The 20,146-nt window shown below is 39.6% G+C and overlaps 1 protein-coding gene across 1 annotated transcript in view; it reads left to right on the top strand.

The window, feature by feature from the left end:
• Positions 1-20,146, top strand: part of LOC126175060 (nucleotide exchange factor SIL1) — an 86,856-nt gene that overhangs the window by 18,972 nt on the left and 47,738 nt on the right. The window contains exon 2 of the mRNA XM_049921578.1: positions 19,614-19,837. Within this exon, the coding sequence (XP_049777535.1) occupies positions 19,614-19,837 (224 nt within the window). The remainder of the gene's footprint in view (positions 1-19,613; positions 19,838-20,146) is intronic.

The raw sequence follows: 20,146 nt of genomic DNA, 5'->3' as shown, positions 1-20,146 counted from the left end.
TTGCACACATTCATAGTTCTCCTGTGCATCCGAATTACTGTAGTTCTCCTGTGCATCTGAATTACTGTCTCCTTTTCCCAACCACGCGGTTCATCTTCCACATCAGTGGCCCAGGTCAGGGCTTACAATTGCAGTTTGCATCTGGCTCCTTCTGTCTGAACTGGAGTCCTTCCTGTTACCACCTCTCCTCAAGGTACATTTACGTACACCTCCATGGTGTTCACCGAGACTGCAGATTCTTCTGGACCTTTCGCATGGCCCTAAGGACTTAGTTAACTCTGCAGCTTTCCGCTATCATTTCTTCTCGATTCTCGACATGTACTGGGGCCATGAAGTGGATTACACTGATGGCTCGATGGCTGATGGTCACGTAAGCTTTGCGTATGTTCATAGAGGACGTATTGAACAGCACTCCTTGCCAGGTGGCTGCAGTGTTTTTACTGCAGAGCTGGCGGCCATATCTTGTGCTCTTGAGTACACCCGCTCATGCCCTGGCAAGTCATTTCTCCTGTGTACTGACTCCTTGAGCAGCCTACAAGCTGTCGACCAGAGCTACCCTTGCCATCCTTTGGTAGCATCCATTCAAGAGTCCATCTCTGCCCTGGAACAGTCCAGTCATTCAGTGGTGTTTGTGTGGACCCCAAGACATGTCGGAATCCTGGGCAACAAACTCGCTGGCCAGACAGGCTACACAGAATCTGCTCCTGGAGATGCGCATCTCTAAAACTGACCTGCATTCTGTCTTACATCGCAGGGTTTTTCAGCTTTGGGAGACAGAATGGCAAAACAGTACGCACAACAAACTGCATGTCATTAAGTAGACTACAAATGTGTGGAAGTTTCCATGTGGTCCTCTTGCAGGGAATCAGTTGTCCTCTGCCGGCTCTGCATTGCCATATGTTGCTAACACATGGTTACCTCCTACATCACGAAGACCCACCTTGATGTCGCTGTGGCTCATTAATGATGGTCGTCCACCTCTTGCTGGACTGCCCTCTTTTAGCCACTCTACGGTGGACTTTTAACTGTCCCAGCAGCCTATCTTCGGTGTTGGGCGACAATGTCTCAACAGCAGTTTTAGTTTTACATTTTATTTGTGAGGGTGGGTTTTATCATTTGATCTAAGTTTTAGCACATGTCCTTTGTCCCTCTGTGTCCTCCACCCTAGTGCTTTAATGGTGGAGGTTTTAATGTGTTGCAGAGTGGTTGGCTTCTCCTTTCTATTCTTTTGGTCAGCCAGCCATGGTAATCTGCTCTCTTGTTTTGATCTCTTCTACTTGTTTCTTGCATCTCTCTGTGGTTTTCTTGTCCGATTTTGTCCATTTTAGTGTTTGTTGCCCTTCTGTCGTTCTTGTGGTTTTCTCCTTCTTCCAGCTGTGTTTTGTATGTTTCGATTATTTTACTCCCACCCTTGTGGAATTATTTTAATTGAACTGAGGGACTGATGACCTAGCAGTTTGGTCCCCCTCCCCCCCCCCCCTCCTCCCCCGCCCTTCCCTCTTTTAAACCAACCAACCAACCTATAATACAAGTAAAGAGACCTTTGGAGAAAAGGGAACCACTTGTATGAATATCAAGAGCTCAGATGGAAAACCAGTTCTAAGCAAAGAAGGGAAATCAGAAAAGTGGAAGGAGTACAGTAGATAGAGGGTCTATACAAGGGCGATGTACTGGAGTGCAATATTATGGAAATGGAAGAGAATGTAGATGAAGGTAAAATGGGAAATATGATACTGCGTGACAAGTTTGACAGAGCACTGAAAGACCTGAGTCAAAACAAGGCCCCGGGAGTAGACAGCATTCCACTAGAACTACAAGAGTCAGCTGTGACAAAACTCTACCATCTGGTGAGCAAGATGTTGGAGACAGGTGAAATACCATCAGACTTCAAGAAGAATGTAATAATTACAATCCCAAAGAAAGCAGGTGTTGACAGGTGTGAAAATCACCAAACTATTAGTTTAATAAGTCACAGCTGTGAAATACTAACACAGATTCTTTACAGATGGACGGAAAAACTGGTAGAAGCCGACCTTGGGGAAGCTCAATTTGGATTCCATAAAAATGTTGGAACACGTGAGGCAATACTGACCCTACGACTTATCTTGGAAGATAAATTAAGGAAAGGCAAACCTACTTTTCTAGCATTTGTAGACTTAGAAAAAGCTTTTGACAGTGTTGACTGGAATAATCTCTTTCAAAGTCTGAAGGTGGCAGGTGTCAAATATAAGGGACGAAAGGCTATTTACAGTTTGTTCAGAAACCAGATGGCAGTTTTGAGTTGAGGGGCATGAAAGGGAAGCAGTGTTTGTGAAGGGGGTGAGACAGGGTTGTAGCCTCTCCCCGATGTTATTCAATCTGTATATTGAACAAGCAATAAAGGAAATAAAAGAAAAATTTGGAGTAGGAATTAAAATTCATGGAGAAGAAACAAAAACTTTGAGGTTTTCCTTGTACATTGTAATTCTGTCGGAGACAGCAAAGGACGTGGAAGAGCAGTTGAACGGAATGGACAGAGTCTTGAGAGGAGGGTATAAGATGAACATCAACAAAAGCAAAATGAGGATAATGGAATGTAGTCGAATTAAATCAGGTGATGCTGAGGGAATTAGATTAGGAAATGGGACACTTAAAGTAGTATATGAGTTTTGCTATTTGGGGAGCAAAATAACTGATGGTCGAAGTAGAGAGGATACAAAATGTAGACTGGCAATGGCAAGGAAAGTGTTTCTGAAGAAGAGAAATTTGTTGACACTGAGTATAGATTTAAATGTCAGGAAGTCTTTTCTGAAAGTATTTGTATGGAGTGTAGCCATGTATGGAAGTGAAACGTGGATGATAAATAGTTTTCACAAGAAGAGAATAGAGGCTTTCAAAATGTGGTGCTACAAAAGAATGCTGAAGATTAGATGGATAGATCACGTAACTAATGACAGGGTACTGAATAGAATTGGGGAGAAGAGGAATTTGTGGCCTAACTTGACTATAAGAAGGGTTCGGTTGGTAGGACATGTTCTGAGGCATCAAGGGATCACCAATTTAGTAATGGAGGGCAACGTGGAGGGTAAAAATCGTAGAAGGAGACCAAGAGATGAATATACTAAGCAGATTCAGAAGGATGTAGATTGCCGTGATAGCGCCTGTTCAAATTTGTCGTTTGAAAATATAAAGCCTCTTTAGTTACTTACTCGTTTTGTGATTTCCACCACTGTACCCTCCGCCAGCAATTAATTTCGCGCTGTTTACATTCGCCTGCTGCTACATTCACCTTATGTCCAGAAGTTGTCTGCTCATCTCACTTGAAGCTAAGTTACTTTCTACTAATTATTAATTGGCATAGCGGAATTGTTTGTAGTGTAATTTGTATTGTTTAATCTGCCATCATATGCGACAAATGTGGATGTTGTCATAGATTAGTGAGCACGAGAGTGAAATGTCAGGATTGTGGGTTTGGTGTTTCACTGGGATGATTGTAGTGGGGAAGCTGTTATAGTGCCAGATGAGGCTCACCAATGGAGTTGTAGATTATGTAGCCGTGACAAGAAAATCTTGGAACAGGGAAAAAAGATTTGTGCCCTTCAGGCTGAACTAGAAATGGCGTACTTTGAATTAGACAGGTTGAAGGGGGAAAGAGACAGTGGGAGCTGGGAACAGCTAACAAGTCGTAGTCAGAAGGAGAAAACCTCAGAAATCACTTTTCAGATTCCAGTGAGCAATCAGTTTGATTTGTTACCTGAAGTAGAAGAGCCTCATACAGTTTTTGAGCAAAGTAGGGTGCAGCAGACTTGTAGTAACAATTGTAATGCTAGGTCAGGAGTAAAGTCAAGCAGAAAGAAAAGAGTCCTGCTGTTAGGTAGCTGTCATGGGAGAGGTGTAGGCCAGTTGCTACAGGATAGGCTAGGAGTCAAGTACCAGGTCACGAGTATTGTTAAACGTAGTGCTAAGCTTAGCCAGGTTGCAGAAAACCTAGGGGCCTTGTGCAAAGATTTTGACGGTGAGGACCTTGTTCTTATAGTAGGAGGAGTAGGAAACAGCCTGGCTAGCAATTCGGACTATAGTATTACGTGTGACCTGGATGTAATAGGAGCAGCAACAGCTCACACTCGTGTGGGGTTTGTGGATGTTTTGCAGTGCCATGACCAGCCCTGGGTTAACACGGCTTTCAACCGTGTTAACAGGGAGTTTGGGGGGCGGGGGGTTACTGTTGGCAGAAACTGAATCTCATATCTGTGCTGTGCCTGTTGATGCAATTTGGAGGTGGGGTTACACTAGTCATGGCCTGCACCTGAATAGGAGGGGGAAGGATAGATTAGTTCATGTTCTTGCAGAAAATGTAAGGGGGGGGGGGGGGGCACATGCACACAAGACAAAATACCTGTGATTGCTGGAGTCAGAGGGACACATTTTTTAGGTTAGAATCAGGTTACAGACAGAGAGTATTGAAAGAGATTAAAACAGAACAGTGCCATAATGTCTGTAGCAGTATTCAAAGAAATAAAATTTGTGTGTTTCATCAAAACATTAGAGGATTGAAAAATATAGTTGAGCTTCTTGTATGCCTAGAAAATGGGAGTAAATTCTGAAGGTATAGATGTTTTGTGTCTCTCTGAACACCATGTAACCGCAGGGATGGAGAAAGTGAATTTAAGGGATTACAGATTAGCATCTTATTCATGTAGAGTCAACATGGAAAAAGGAGGAGTTGCTACTTATATAAAAACTGGACACAAAGTCAAAAATATTGAAATAAATAGTTTTTGTGTAGATCAGATCCTTGAAGCATGTGCTTGTGAGTTGCTACTGCTGTATACATCTATAGTAATTGTAACAATCTACAGATCCACTCAAGTAACTTTCAGCTACTCATGAAAAATCTAGAGGCATTATTGAGCTACCTGTCAGACAAAAAGTGGTTTGTGATGATTTTAATGTAGATTTCTTAAAAGATACAGATAGGAAAATTGAGCTAGAATTTTTGTTTGGTTGTTTCAATCTAGTATCTGTTGTAAATTTTCCAACTCGTGTGCAGCAGGACAGTAGGTCACTTATCGATAACATTTTCATAGACAGTGTTCAGGCAGAAACAATTAATGTGTATCCAGTTGCTAATGGACTAGCTGATCATGATGCACAGTTAATGAAAATAACACATGTAGCACCTTACAGACTTCAGGCAGGTTCATACAAGGCAGGGAGGCTTATTTAATGCGAACAGGGTACAGAGTTTTGAGAGCAGCCTAGAAGAGGTGGTTTTAAGAGCAGCCTAGAAGAGGTGGAATGGGATGAAGTATACACAGAAAATGATGCTGATGCCAAATTCAATTTATTCCACTGTAAATTTGTCTTAGTATTTGAGAGTTGCTTTCCTGAAACGTTATCCAAAAAAGCCATTACAAAGTCATGTAAGCCATGGATTACTCAGAGAATTAAGATATTGTCTAAGAGGAAGAGGGAACTATATGTACAGGCCAGAATAAGTCAGGATCCGACTTTACTTGCTTACTACAAAAGATTTAAAAGTCATTAAGAAGTCAAGAAGCTGTGTGTTCTGACAGAAATTTATAATGCGGATAATAAGATTAAAACTATATGGAATATTGTCAAACGGGAGACGGGGCAGCCTGACAGTGCACAGCACACCATAGCAATAAAGCTAAATGACAATGTTGTGAGTGATAATTCACAAGTTGCAAGTATTTTTAACAATCACTTTCTCAACGTAGCAGCAAAAATAGGGTTAAAGAGTCCAGTTGAAGAAGCAAAAAAATATGTTAAAAATCATTTGCCAGGACTTTAAGCCTTTAGAAATAGTACCAACATCCCCCACTGAAATTAAGGGAATTATAAATATACTGAAAAACAAGAGCTCATGTGGTATTGATGGAGTCTCTAACAGAATGTTGAAGTGTTGTTCTAATTTAATAAGTGGAGTCCTTAGTGATATATGTAATGCTTTGCTAGCACAGGGACTTTTTCCAGACAGATTGAGATACGCAATTGTCAAACCTCTTCATAAGAAAGGGGACAAGAGTGACTTAAATAATTATAGACCAATCTCATTGCTGACTTCATTTTCTGAAATATTCGATAAAGTTAGGTATTCAAGAGCAGTCTCACATTTAAGTGAAAATAATTTACTCAGCATGCCTCAGTTCGGATTCCGGAAGGGTTACTTGACTGAGAATGCTATCTACACAGTTACCCATCAAATAGTACAAGCCCTAAATAACAAATTATGGCCAGTTGGTATTTTTTGTGATCTTTCCAAGGCATTTGGATCATGGATCATGTCACACTCTTAGAAAAACTTAGGTTTTATGGAATTGAAGGCTATACCCACAGCTGGTTTGAATCATACTTAACGAACAGAAAGCAAAAAGTTGTGCTGAATAACACAAATAATGTTGGGAGGGTGGTAAATTCTAGTGAATGGGGAGTTATCAAAAAGGGATTCCAACAGGGCTCAATTTTGGGTCCTCTGCTGTTCCTTATTCATGTGAGTGACCTCTCACTTAATGTTCAGCAAGCAGAACTAGTACTTTTTGCAGATGACACGAGTGTTATAATAAATCCCATTCCAGAAAAAGCAGCTGAAGATATTGTTAAGGATGTCTTTCAAAGAATTATTAAGTGGTTCTCAGATAATGGACTCTGCCTTAATTTTGAAAAAACTCACTATATCCAGTTCTGTACAACGAATAATGTCATACCGACAATATTGTAGCATATGAACAGGGCTCAGTTAACAGGGTAGAATTCTCCAAATTTTTGGGTGTTTGCATTGATGACAACTTAAACTGGAAGAAGCATATATTACAGAGTTTCTCAAACAATTAAGTTCAGCTTCTTTTGCTCTTCATATAATCACTAGTCTTAGTAATAAATAGATCAGCTTCACAATGTACTTTGCATATTTCCTCTCAATAATGTCTTATGGAACAGTTTTCTGGGGTAACTCACCACTTAGACATAAAGTATTGATTGCACAAAAGAGAGCAGTGAGAATAATTAGTAGTGTTCACCTAAGGATGCCATGTAGGCACCTATTCAAGAAGTTAGGTATTTTAACTGCACCATCAGAGTACATATATTCACTAAAGAAATTCATAATAAATAATCCATCTCAATTCGTGAAGAACAGTTATGTTCATACTTACAACACTAGAGGGAAAAATGACCTTTACTATCTGTTATTGAAGCTGTCAGTTGCTCAAAAAGGAGTACATTATTCAGCAACAAAAATCTTTGATCATTTGCCCAACAACATAAAGTGTCTGGCAGGTAGCAGATCAAGTTTTAAATCTAGCTTAAAATCATTTCTTTTGGACAACTCCTTCTATTCCACAGACGAGTTTCAGTTTCAGAACTGGGAGGGGAGGGGAAAAAAAAGAAAAAGAAGGTTTGTACCTCTCATGTAGTTGCTTGTGTAGAACTAAAAATTCAGTAATAGTAATATTTGCACTATTCATGTGTGTGTGTGTGTATATCTTGTAATCTGACTTGTTCCACATCATATTGATAAAATAATCATAAAAATGATCTATGGAACATGACAAAGACCAAACTAAACTAAACTTCAAGATGAAGAAGCTTGCGCAGGATAGGGTAGCATGGAGAATTGCATCAAACCAGTCTCTGGACTGAAGACCACAACAACAACAACAATCCCTTTCTCTGTAGGCTACTGATACTGTTGATAAGGTCAGACTTGTTTGTACCTGCAGTGTCTACAATATTTCCATTATGTGTGAATTGTTAAAGTACTTGGTCAAGACTGTTTTTGGAGGAAGTGTTCAGAACTACTTTACAGGACAGTCTATCAATATCACTTGCAATGAATCCGCAGTTGTGCCAGTCTATACTCCATAGAGTAAAGTTGCCTCCAACCAATTTTTGTATGATTGGGGTATTTCTGCACTACTGATTATAGACATTGTTTGAACAATTCTACAACTCAGAGTGCAATAATGCACCACTTCTGGAACTTGGGAAAGTGAGCTTGGTTCACATTGAGCCTGCTTCTTGGATTAATGAGGGGGATGAGTTGGTCAGCCTGGATGTAGTTTTTAGGCAGTTTTCCACGTCCCTCTAGGTGAATATCGGCGTGATACTGAAGTTCCATCTTGGACACATGCTAAGCAAACATTTGGAAAACATTCTCACATTTGTACATTGGGTTAACTCTAGACACTGACCGGCAGGGGCAAATAATAGACTATTGACTGTAGAAGTTTAGTCTCTTCAAACCCTTAATCAGCTGCATCTGATCCTACAACTGTTACGATGGAATGAGGAGCCTGGTAAAAACATTCGATGATCAATTTGAGTTCACCTAGACAAGTTAGCTGGGTTCAGATAACTTCACTGTCAGACTCAATTTCAACCTCAATAGATGTAAGGTTTTTGACAATTGCAATGAATACTCCCTCCTATGATTTATAATCCGTCTTCTCCATTGTGTGTTCCATGTCTCTCTAAGTACTCTGGTGTGCAAACCTTAAGCACAAAATTAACTTTCACATGATGTGTCACTGCCAAGTAATGTAGTTCGATGGAACTTGGACTATACATAGAAAGAACTACTACAGTATATTACAGAAGGGAACTGAAACAAATATGCAATGAGACAAACAGAAATGACACTTTCATTCAAAGACAATAATTATACTGAAGTCACTACAATTTATGATACTTCCCTGAACCACCTCTGTGCAGTCCACATGCAGCTGTGAAGCCTGAGATTGCGTGCCTTGCAATCCTGTTAAAGGTGGTTGCAATTGCACCCAATGTTTGACTTGGATCCCTTCTTGGCTGTTGCACAATACATATATCAGTCATCTGCTACTATAGTTGACTGTGGTCAACCACCTCCTCTCCTTTGGGCAGCAGTGCCTGTCGTTTGGAATGCTCGCAATGTATGTGAAACACTGTTGTGAGAAATGTGAAACTTCTGGAAACACTAGTCACCTTTGTCCTTCTACCAGTTTCTCAATGATTCTTCCTCGGGCGAAGTCATCCAGATGTGTTTCCAGGCCAAGTTGTACTGAAGACCACCACCACAGCATGCTGTAAATGTTCACTCATTGACACACACTGTCTTTTCCTGTTTCCTCAACTGCCACATGTTGTGGTGTTACCCTCATATGGTGCTACAGTCATGTTGACTTCACACCATCTGATGTCCAGCTCTTTGTATGACTGGAAGAACGCTGACAACATGCTCCCACAGTTTAATTGGCTTCCATCAAGTAGTTAAATGGTATCAGAAGTTTCATTTTAATGTTAAGTTACTTTACTGAGGTTATCCTTGAGTTTTGCAAAGCAATGTATTTCAGAAGTTTTATACTCCAGGTTTTATCCAGTTCGTGGTTTTGAGTATGATTTGAGTTTGACAACTTTCTTGTAGGATGGTAAATTCAGGGATTTTGTTCCAAGTGTGAGCATTCATCAGAGGACCTTAAACTGTGGACTAGCCTAAAAAAAAATTGCTTTCCTCATGTACTGTGCCAGCTGAGTAACTTCTTCCTCTGTGTAGTGCATCCCTGATCTATTTAGGAGAACCCCACAGTTCTCTAACCCGTGATGCAGGTTCAGAAATCTGCAGCCATGTAGTCTCTGGTTGAGACCCAGACCAGCACTTCTGCTAGCTGCATGTAGGAACTGAGGGTGACCTCAGAACCCAAGTGACAAGAGTGACTGATGCCAACATGAGCCACAATTTGCTGAAGACTGCAACCTCCATCCTTAGTAGCTGCATTTCGGATGCAGCACTCAAGCAGACATACTGAGCACACATTGGACTTATTTTCAGTACTAAACACTATTTCCCTAAAGTGCTCTGTAATGTGTTCTACATTGAAGCTCTCAATAATGAAAAAACCATTTCCCCCATGCTCCTATTTCTCCATCTTGAAGGAGATGGCTTTTCTTCATTGTTAAGGTGAATGGAATGTTGGACAGCAAGTCCCGACATTCATCATCCATCTCAAATGATGCGAACTGGTTACAACCTGCAGAGGTCATTGGCAAAACAAGTGACACAAGAGTGTCCCATGCAATGTACCAGTTTCTGCACCATTGTTACATCTAGAGGCAGCAGCCTTCAGGTAGTTAACTGTAGCCAACAGCACCTTCAACTGCTTGCTAACTGTGGGCTGTTCTTCCTGCAATCACATAAAAGCATGCTTCCTGCTAATACTAAAATTTGAAAGAAAACAGTAAATAAATAAACATTAACCCTATTGTCTTTTAGATGCAAATGTGCACTACCAGATGTCTTAAAATTACAAGTGCCAGCTACTAGAAAGCACTGACCATATCACTGAACACTGAATGACAAGGAAATAGTGACTCAGCTAAGCTGAATATCTTGAACGGTTTTAATACGACAAAGAGACATGTTCTTGCTTGAAAATGACAGGTACAGTTGCTAAACGTATCAAAGTTCTTTTTTGAGCATGTAATTATTTTTGATTGGTCATACCTTTCACTCCAAGAATCTCCATGTTGGTAAAAACTGATCTCTTTATATTTGCACAAAGATGGTAAATAATAACCACAGCTTGATCTCTGGTGCATATTTCAAACTAATTTTGTCATCCTAATTGCTATTTGCACCACAGTGATCAGGAATCCATTCCTGAACAATGTGCTTCCCATCAGCAGTCCCTTCAGTATGATTTTGACCTATGAAAATAATCTTTCAAGACTTTAAAAAGTAGTTCGAAAACTGTAACGTTTGCTGATGACACAAGCACAGTAATCAAGGACCGAAATCAAACTTGCCAGAAGCTGCTCAGGTGAGACCTGAACAGGCATTCACCTGTTTCATTGTATCTATTTTAAGTCTTAATCTCACAATGATTCATGATATACAGTTTCGAAGAACCAAGGAAGTCTTGCTTGCGCTAGAACTTAACATTAATGGTCATACATTAAATGAAACATGCTGTGTGAAACTCATTAGGCTCCAACTTGAAAGCAATTTAAAATATAGTCAGCATTTACATGTGTATTTCAAATTGTAACACCAGGAAAGATAGAAAATAATGAAATTTTACTTGTTGTTTGCATACAGGGTGTGAAACTTAGTAAACAGAGTTGCAATCTCTGGCAGCGACAATGGCACTAACCCAGCTGAGAATTGAGCTGGACCGAGCTTGAGTGACAGATATAGGTGTGTCATACCATGCTGCTTCAACTCATGCCAGAGTTTGTCAATTGTCATGAACTGTGGTGGTGGCATCCCAGTTTTTTGACAGCCCATGACCAGATGTTTTCAAAAGGTGAGATATCTGGAGAACGTACTGGCCAAGGCAACAGTCCAACACTCACTGCATGAAGGTATATCATGACAGGGGCATCATATAATCTTGCATTATCTTGTTGAAATATAACTTCCCTGAGACCTCAGAGTTAGTGTGCAATCTTTGGCTGTAAAACATCAGAAATGTAATGGTTGCTGTCCAAGTTATTGGCTGTGGGAACCAGAGGTGATCATGTCGTGTACCTAATGGCTTCCCATAAGGTCATGCAAGGTGCTGAGCATGGTATGATGATGATGATGATGATGATGATGAATGCTATCTGGCAATGGTCATTCTCCTCTGAGCCTCCACACACACTCTTTGTCTATTGTGATGCCACACACACAACTGGGACTCATCTGAGGGGTGGGGGGGTGGGGGGGGAACATTGTGCCACTTTTGTGTCCGGTTTTCTCATTGGGTGCACCACCACTAGCCCACCTTTCTCTGCTGCTGCAGCAAGAGAAGCTGCAACAATGGCCACTTTGCTGATACACCACGGTGCTCCAGTCGCACTGTCCATGTGCATACTTGTCTTACTAAAGACTGCCTCATTTCCTGACTGGAGGTACTTGACTTGAACATCAGATCCTGCATGGCCAAGTGACCAATAAGTATGTCCTCTTTGGATGCTAGTCATGTAGGAATATGACATACCGCATAGCACTGACTGTGGCCCTCCTTAACCCACCGATTCCATATTTGGATCACCGTCTTGGGATACAGACCAATGTGAGCAGCAGTACCATCAAAAGATAAACTGCATCTTGACACGGGGCGACCCTGTTGCTATTGAATTGCGACACGTGACGGTAGACATTTTTCCTTCTTGTTTGAGACATAAACATGGTCTTTCCATAAATAACCAAATTTCAGATGTGATTTCTGACTGGAAACTACTGTGTAACCTTTTATTATATGCAGTAGTATTAATTACTTTGTGCAGTTCTGCTGAAACACTAACCATTTGCATATCCAAGTGCGTAGTATGCTTAAACCAGTTTGACATTCGTTGCATGCTGCCTTCATGGTGTTGCACTTTTATGACTAGCAATATCAATTAAGTATTTATTCAGTGGAGGGAAGTTTGAAGAATATCATAAAAAGTAGATAGCCATACAGCTTGCAGAGATCTCTGACATGTATTTCGTACACTCACTTTTTAAGTACATTTTCTCCTTAATACTTTTTGTAGCTGACATTGAAAATCAGTTTCAGGTGAACTGTGATTTGCGCTATCACTATACAAGAACCAAAAATAATTTTCCAGTAGACTTCACTCATTTATCTAGATTAAAAGTGAAGTTTTTGAGGTCTGTTGCAGAGGTATTCAACAAACTTCCATCAAACACAAAGAAAGAAATCATAATCCCTCCTCCATGATTTTGGGGGGGTGGGGCTTATCAATCTTCTGACTGTTTGCATGCAGCCTTCCTCTAATTGTTTTCTGTGTTAACAACTTCATCTCAGAATAACACTTGGGCCTAAAATCTTTAACAATTTGTTGAATATAGCCCAATCATTGTCTTCTTCTACAGTTTTTACCCTCTACAGCTCCCTCAAGTACCAATGAAAGTTATTCCTTGTTGTCTTTAACGCATGTCCTGTCAACCTGTTCCATCTACTTGTCAATGTTTCCCACATCTCTCTCTCCTCGCTGACTCTGCAGACAACCCTATAATCTCTTATCATATCAGTCCACCTAATTTTCAACACCCTTCTATACCACATCATCTCAAACGCATTTCTTCACTTCTTTTTTGGTTTTCCCACAGTTTATGGAGGACTTGTGTAGAATTCAGTGCTCCAAACATACATTCTCGGAAATGCCTTCTGTACATTAAGGCCAATGTTTGATACCATAGACTCCTTTTGGTCAAGAATGCCCTCTTTGCTTGTGATAGTCTTTTTTTTATGCCCTCTGGGTATCATCCATCGTGTGTAATTTTGCTTCCAAGGTAGCAGAATTCCTTCACTTCATCTACGTCCTGGCTTCCCATTTTGATATTAACGTATAGTCACTAATCTCATTTCTGCTATTCTTCATTGCTTTTGTCTTTCTTCAGTTTACTGTTGGCCATATTCTATGCTCATTGGACTGTTAATTCTGCTCAGCAGGCCCTACAACTCTTCCTCACTTTCACTGAGGATAGCAGTGTCATCAGTAAACCTTATCGTTGATATCCTTTCATTTTAATTGTGTTTCTAAATCTTTATTTTATTTCTATGATTGCTTCTTTGATGTACAGACTGAGCAGTAGAGGAGAAATACTGCACCCTCACCCTTTTTAATCTGATTACTTCATTCTTCCTCTAGTTACCTGTTTGGATAATCATGCAAGTTAAAGCACCACTTCCAGGACCGGGAAGTGCAAGAGCCTCAGATTAACGATGAGGGTCAGTGTGCCGGCCAGCCTGTGATGTAGTTTTTAGGTGATGTCTCACATCCCAGCAGGTGAATACCAGGCTGGTACCCGAATCCCACTTCAGTAACAAAATTCACAAATATTTATAAACCTTTTGCTCACTTTTATACAAAGAACACAACATGCAGACAATTGGGGTACACTCATTCTGTCCCGTGGGGTAACAAGATGGTGACAGGAAGGATATCAAGGCACCCTTTAAACTAATGATGCCAGATCAGTTAATAATGATGCTGACCTGTGCACAAGAAAAAGAAGAGTCTTCTTGGTCTTTCATTCTTATTGTCCATTCTTGGTTCTTATACATATTGTATATTACCTATTTTTTCCTTTCAGCTTACACCAATTTTCCTGAGAATTCCAAATATCTGGCAGCGTTTTAAATTTTTAATGCTTTTTCTAGGTCATCAAATCATTGGAAAGTATCTTGATTTTTCTTAAGTCTTGCATCCATTATCAAATGTAACATGAGAACTGCCTCTAGTGCCTTTACCTTTCCTGACTCCTAGTTGATTGTCATCTAAAAGGTCTTCATTATTCTTGTAAGCAACTTGGATGCATGGGCTCTTAAGCTGCTTGTGCAGTAGTTTGTGCACTTGTGTGTCCTTACTATGGTCAGTATTGTATGGATGATAGACTTCCAAAAGTATGAAGTCCAGATTCATAGATTCTACCAACTAGCTTGAATAGTCATTTGGTTACCACTTCCCAAGTGATTTTAGAAATTCAAAAGGAATGTTTTGTATGTACCCTACCTTATATCATGAGAAGTTGTCCGAGGCTCTGTTAAATTCTGACTCTAACACAGGAGCCCCTGTGTTTTCAATATGACTTAAATTTCTTCTTCTTGTCACACCATCAGCCAGTTCCTCCCTCTATTAGAGGCCGTCATTGTACTCTGTTCACCCATCTGTTCACTCTACTGTGTTTAACAATGGAATTTCCACTGCACCTTTAATGTAGAAGCTTTTGCGTTTGATTTCACCAAAGGCTGTTTAGAGTTTCCTGTGTTAGTCCAGTCATTTGGTAGTTTATGAGGAAAGTTTTCGCTAGAGGAAAGTTTTCCAGGAGTTTTAAAAATTGGTGTTTTCATAGATTTTGGTGTTGTAATTTTGAATTTTTCCTTTGTCACCTCGTATCTTTTCCACTCACACCATCATGTGGAAAAAAATGGTGCCCAAAAACATGTTTTTGACAGTATCTCCTTTCTCAATCTTTTATGATGAAAATCGATATGTAATAAATGAAACTACAGAAAATTTCCTATAAATTATGTGGTAACCTTTTTTGCAAGAAATGAATACTTAAGCGTAAGAGGAGCACAAAGTCTACGCCAACATGTATTTTGGGCAAAAATACTCATTTCTATACCTTCAATGAGGTACAGTGGTGCAGTTTTTTTTGTGGTATCCCCATCAGGCATAATCCACATGTAAAGCAATATTACAAAATTTAATGCTTCCTCCTGTGCTTCCCTATCTTTTTATTTGAACTTTCTTTTTGTTGTTTATTACATTGTGAAACCATTGACATGTTTGAGATGTTCCACAACTGCTTGACCCCAGTCTTCATTATGAATTCTAGTGAGTTCTGAAATGCTGTTTTTCACTGACAATTTATGCATGGTATACACCATATTTGATCTCCCAATAAGAATACTGTGGTAGTGGATTGCGGTTGTGGATGGGAAAATGAGACACCATTTCCCCTTTGCAAAGATGCAGAGATTAATTTCTCATTATTTCAGCATTTTTGACACACATCGTGAACCAGTATCAGACTCAGTCACTCCAAGAGTTTGCCTCAGTTGTCTTTTCTTTTAACACTTGACTTACGAAATGTCTCCAGTTCTTTTTGATTGTCTTCAGTCACCTTACTTCCTGGCAGTGAAATTTACTTTAAAGCAGTTCATTTCCTTAGAAACCATGGCTCTGAAATGCAAATGACACAGTAGAATGATAAACTCATACTGACGATTCAGGCACAGAGTATGTCAGCCCTGTTGGCAGAATTTCATAGAAGGATGCACCCCAACACTAAGCTACATGTTCCTTGACACATGCAGCTTGTCCCTCTAAACTTGTGGCAAGGAAGGTTGTTGCATAAATTACAGGAAATTTTCAATAGTTTAATTTATTACATGACTGTTTCATCATAAAGTGCGTCAGAAATATTGTCAAAAAACTGTTTTGGCACACCATTTTTGCAAAGTTGTGGCATGAGTGGCAAAGATGCAAGGTGGCAAAGTGAAAAATCAAAAACAGCATGTCAAAATCTATAAAAATACCAATTTTCAAAACTATCGGAAAACTTTCCAGGTAACCTGCATTTTCTGTTAACAACATGGCAAGTTGAAGTGTTCAGTGTAGTGCTGCATGTCAAGTACCAGTGTGTTGTGGAAGGGTCTCTGGATTACAGATATAGATAACTATTTACTTGGAAAAAAATACCAATTTAACCAAGTAAGTATAAACTGGGAGGAATTTGAAAAGTTCTCAGAATGGAAGAGAAAGAAACTACTTCCCTCAGTGAAACATATTTATTTTTCAATGTAGTCTTCCTGTACACTAGTGCACTTGGCCCAGTAGTATTCAGATGCCTTGATCCTATCTCAAAAATTAGATTCCTCCAGGCCTGCAACTTTGTTTATCAGTTCTTTGTCTAAACAGAATCTCCATCCACTGAGGAAAATTTTTCACTTGGAGAGTAGATGGAAGTTTGATGGAGCCAAATTAGGTGAATAAGGTGGTAGTGGCAACAATTCATATCTTAGTTTGTGTTTATCTGCCATGGCAATGACACTTATGTGTGAGCAGGCATTGTCTTGATGAAAGATTACTTCCTTTCTTGCCAAAACTGGGCTTTTTTATGTATCTTTTGCTGTAGTTGGTCCAGGTGGTTAGTGTATAATTGTCTCGTAATTGCTTGATCAGTGGGAAGGCAGTCTTTCACCAGGATCAATACTGACCAGGATCCCATACTGAGACCAGTAAACTGATGCCGTGACCTTTCCAGCCGACTGTATTGCCTTAGCTTTCATTTTTGGTGGTGAATCAGCATGTACCCACTATTTTGACAGTTTTGTCTATGGAGTGTAATAGCAGTCAGAAACTGACACAAAAAATCTTGGTGGTTGCTCTGAAAATGGGTCAAATACTGTTTTGTCATTTCCATTGTAATATATTTCTGATCCTGCATTAAGAGTTGAGGTGCCCGTATCCAGCTCCACTGTTAAAATGTGATATGGTCATCCAAATGATATCCCTACAGCTTCAGCAATGTCTCACGCTTTGTCGGCGATCCTCCATGACTATTTTATGGAATATTGCAATAATTTCTGGGGTTGTGGCATAGCTAGGCCAACCACTGTATGAATCATCATCTAAGCTGTCCCAACCAAATTTAAACTCATTTGTCTACAAGGCAAGAGTTGAATCGAAGGAGCAAAGTACCCCAGTGTGTTCTGAAAATTGGCATGAATTTCCTTTGTTTTCATCCCTTCCTTTACAGAGTACTTAATCACTGCTCAAATCTCTGTTCTCCCCCCCCCCCCCCCCCAATCTTCACAAATCACTACATGGAAACAACAACAAAAGATGTTCACACCGAATATATTTACCCGGAGCATTGATGCATCATATGTTTACTACTAAGGATGACCTATTGTTACACAGGGACCTTGTCGCACTAGTGCTGACATCTGGTGTTGATTATGCAGAGTTTTTGAGCTGCCCTCATTCTGGTAGGAGATGCACACCAGCTATTCCATGTGATGAAGAAGCGGCAGTCTGGTTTCAAAATAGCAAGCTATCCTTCTAATTAACTGGCGTAAGCACAAATAGTAAGCAGTGTATATGTTGAGTTTCTTTTCTATGATCTGCCTGCCTTTGTTAGTGTATATCTTAACTCATTCCACACCACAGAATGTTCTTCGTAATGGGATCTATAGAATGCTATGAATGAGTGAAAGAATGTGAATCAAAATTTTAAATTTACGTCAATAGTTGAAGTATCGTAAAGTTTTTAATTACAAAGTCACACATTCAGATTGCTGAGAACCTTTAAACAAACATCTTCAACATTAAAGTGCTCACTATATGCCAGGGAATTGTTACCGTATTTACTCGAATCTAAGCCGCACTCGAATCTAAGCTGCACCTGAAAAATGAGACTCGAAATCAAGGAAAAAAAATTTTCCCGAATCTAAGCCGCACCTGAAATTTGAGACTCGAAATTCAAGAGAGAGAAAAGATTTAGGCCGCACCTCCAAATCTAAACAAAGTTAGTCCATTGTAATATGAGACACAATTTAGGTCGAATGAATGACGATACAGCTACAGTAGTTTGATTCGAGTCGTAAGCTTAGCAGTTAAGCGTTACCAGGTAGCCATTGTTATGCGTCAAGCCCGTATTTATACGGGTACCCTTCCTTTTTCACGTGCTTTGTCTGGTTTGAATCGATTGCTTATTTTTCTTTGATCTGATAAGTGCTGTTCTCTTTGTTATAGGTGTTTACGTCACTCTAAGCTGAAAAGGAATTATTGTACTGTGTCATGCATTGTTTGTCGCATTCTGATAATGTGTGTTTACGACCTGTCGCCACTCACGGCATGGCTTCTTTTGTGCATGCTACCGCCGCGTCAATAAAAAAAAGAGAGGAATTGTCTCATTAGTGAAACAATGGCAAGAGACTGCTATTTGTTGTTACTTACACTGCTGCTGTCTTTGATAATGATCAACAAGAACCAAATAATAGACTGCGTATGATAGAAGATGTTCTGCACGAGAGTTTAGCTAAAATTTTTCGCCGTTTGAAAATCTTTGCAGACGCCTCTTTTGTACATTGCATTTTGCACAGAAATTAGAGTCATCTTTGATTTAAAAATCTAGTCAATTGCCGTGCTTCATTTCTGACTGTATCACTATGCAGCATGAGAATAATACAAATACAAACATGACATGATATGTACAGTCTTCCGCATTTGTTGTTGCCTCACACTAGTTTCGTAGTTTATTAGGCAGACAGGATTTAAATGAGATAGCAGCAAACACGAAAGAATACAAGGCAAAATGTTTATATTTGTATTATTCTTATGGTGAAGAGAATACTGCATGTGATTCTCAATTCATGAAAGTTCCTATTAGCAACCATCTCACAGGTAGGAAAAAATTCAGAATGAAGAGTTGGCCATATTGACAAACATCCCAAACAGTCTTGCCAGTCGGATTTTCGTAGTACATTGGAATGCTGCTACATTCGAAGATGAACAATATGGAATTTGTATTTACTTCGTTGGATAATGTATGAAAATGCAGTGGTCAAAACTCGGGGCAGAGAAAAAAGCCTGTCTTTCACCTTTTTTTTTTAAATTTATTTACTGACTCAAAGGTTTTGGCGCCAGTATTTATCTTTGTGCCTGCAAAGCACGCCTGTGTAGCGCTACATATATTCGACGGCAGAAGTTAGTTGTGGCAGCACCTACCAACATTTTTCAGAACTTCCACTTACTTTGCACTCGATTCTAAGCCGCAGGCGGTTTTTTGGATTACAAAAACAGGAAAAAAAGTGCGGCTTAGATTCGAGTAAATACGGTAAGCAGCTGAAACACTACAATTGTTTCACTTCAGCTGTCAATAAAGGTGGAAACTAATAATGTTGGGTTTTTATTCCTAGCATAATGTTTTGTCATACATGACATTATTTTTTCTTCTTCTTCTTCTTCTTCTTCTTCTTCTTCTCTCTCTCTCTCTCTCTCTCCCCCCCCAAAAGGAGGACTGTTCTTATAAATACTTGTCATGTTTCAGAATACACCATTTATCCATCTGCACAATACATATGCCAGCAGGTAACTCTTTAGTATTTTATTTTCTTTCATTCCAGGCCAGTCTGTACCAAGTGGGCTTCATGTAAGACTAAATCTGGAGACAGGAGAGACAGAAGCGAAACTTCTTGATCCAAGTGAGAGACCAGGGGCTACTGCTGTTGCACCTGTATATGATGAAGCAGCCAAGGATGAAAACTCCGATATTACCGAAAATAAAGAACGAATTAGGGAGTCTATTTTGAATATAGAAAGTGTTGAAGATTCTGTAACAACAGAAGAGGTTATTGTCCATTCTAAAAGTTGTTCTCAATTTTTGATTTTGCATTTAAAGTCTTGCTGTCCATCAGTGTGCTCCTCTGACCATTTGCACCAGTTATTTGTTTGTCATATCAGAAAGTCCCAAACGTCACTACAGCTATTCTAAAGATATCTTGGTTTTGCACCTCTTCCAGTTGTATAATCATTGTTGTGATATTCATGTACCATAGCGTTGTTATGTTCTGTTTTTCTTTCATTCAATATCATTCATTCTTTGGATATGGCCATAAAAACAAACTCTGTGGTGGCCCATTGTGTCTGTAATTTAAAT

The sequence above is a fragment of the Schistocerca cancellata genome, chromosome 3 (assembly GCF_023864275.1).
Source record: "Schistocerca cancellata isolate TAMUIC-IGC-003103 chromosome 3, iqSchCanc2.1, whole genome shotgun sequence".
Classification (NCBI taxonomy): domain Eukaryota; kingdom Metazoa; phylum Arthropoda; class Insecta; order Orthoptera; family Acrididae; genus Schistocerca; species Schistocerca cancellata.
This window is presented reverse-complemented; position numbering and strand designations above follow the sequence as displayed.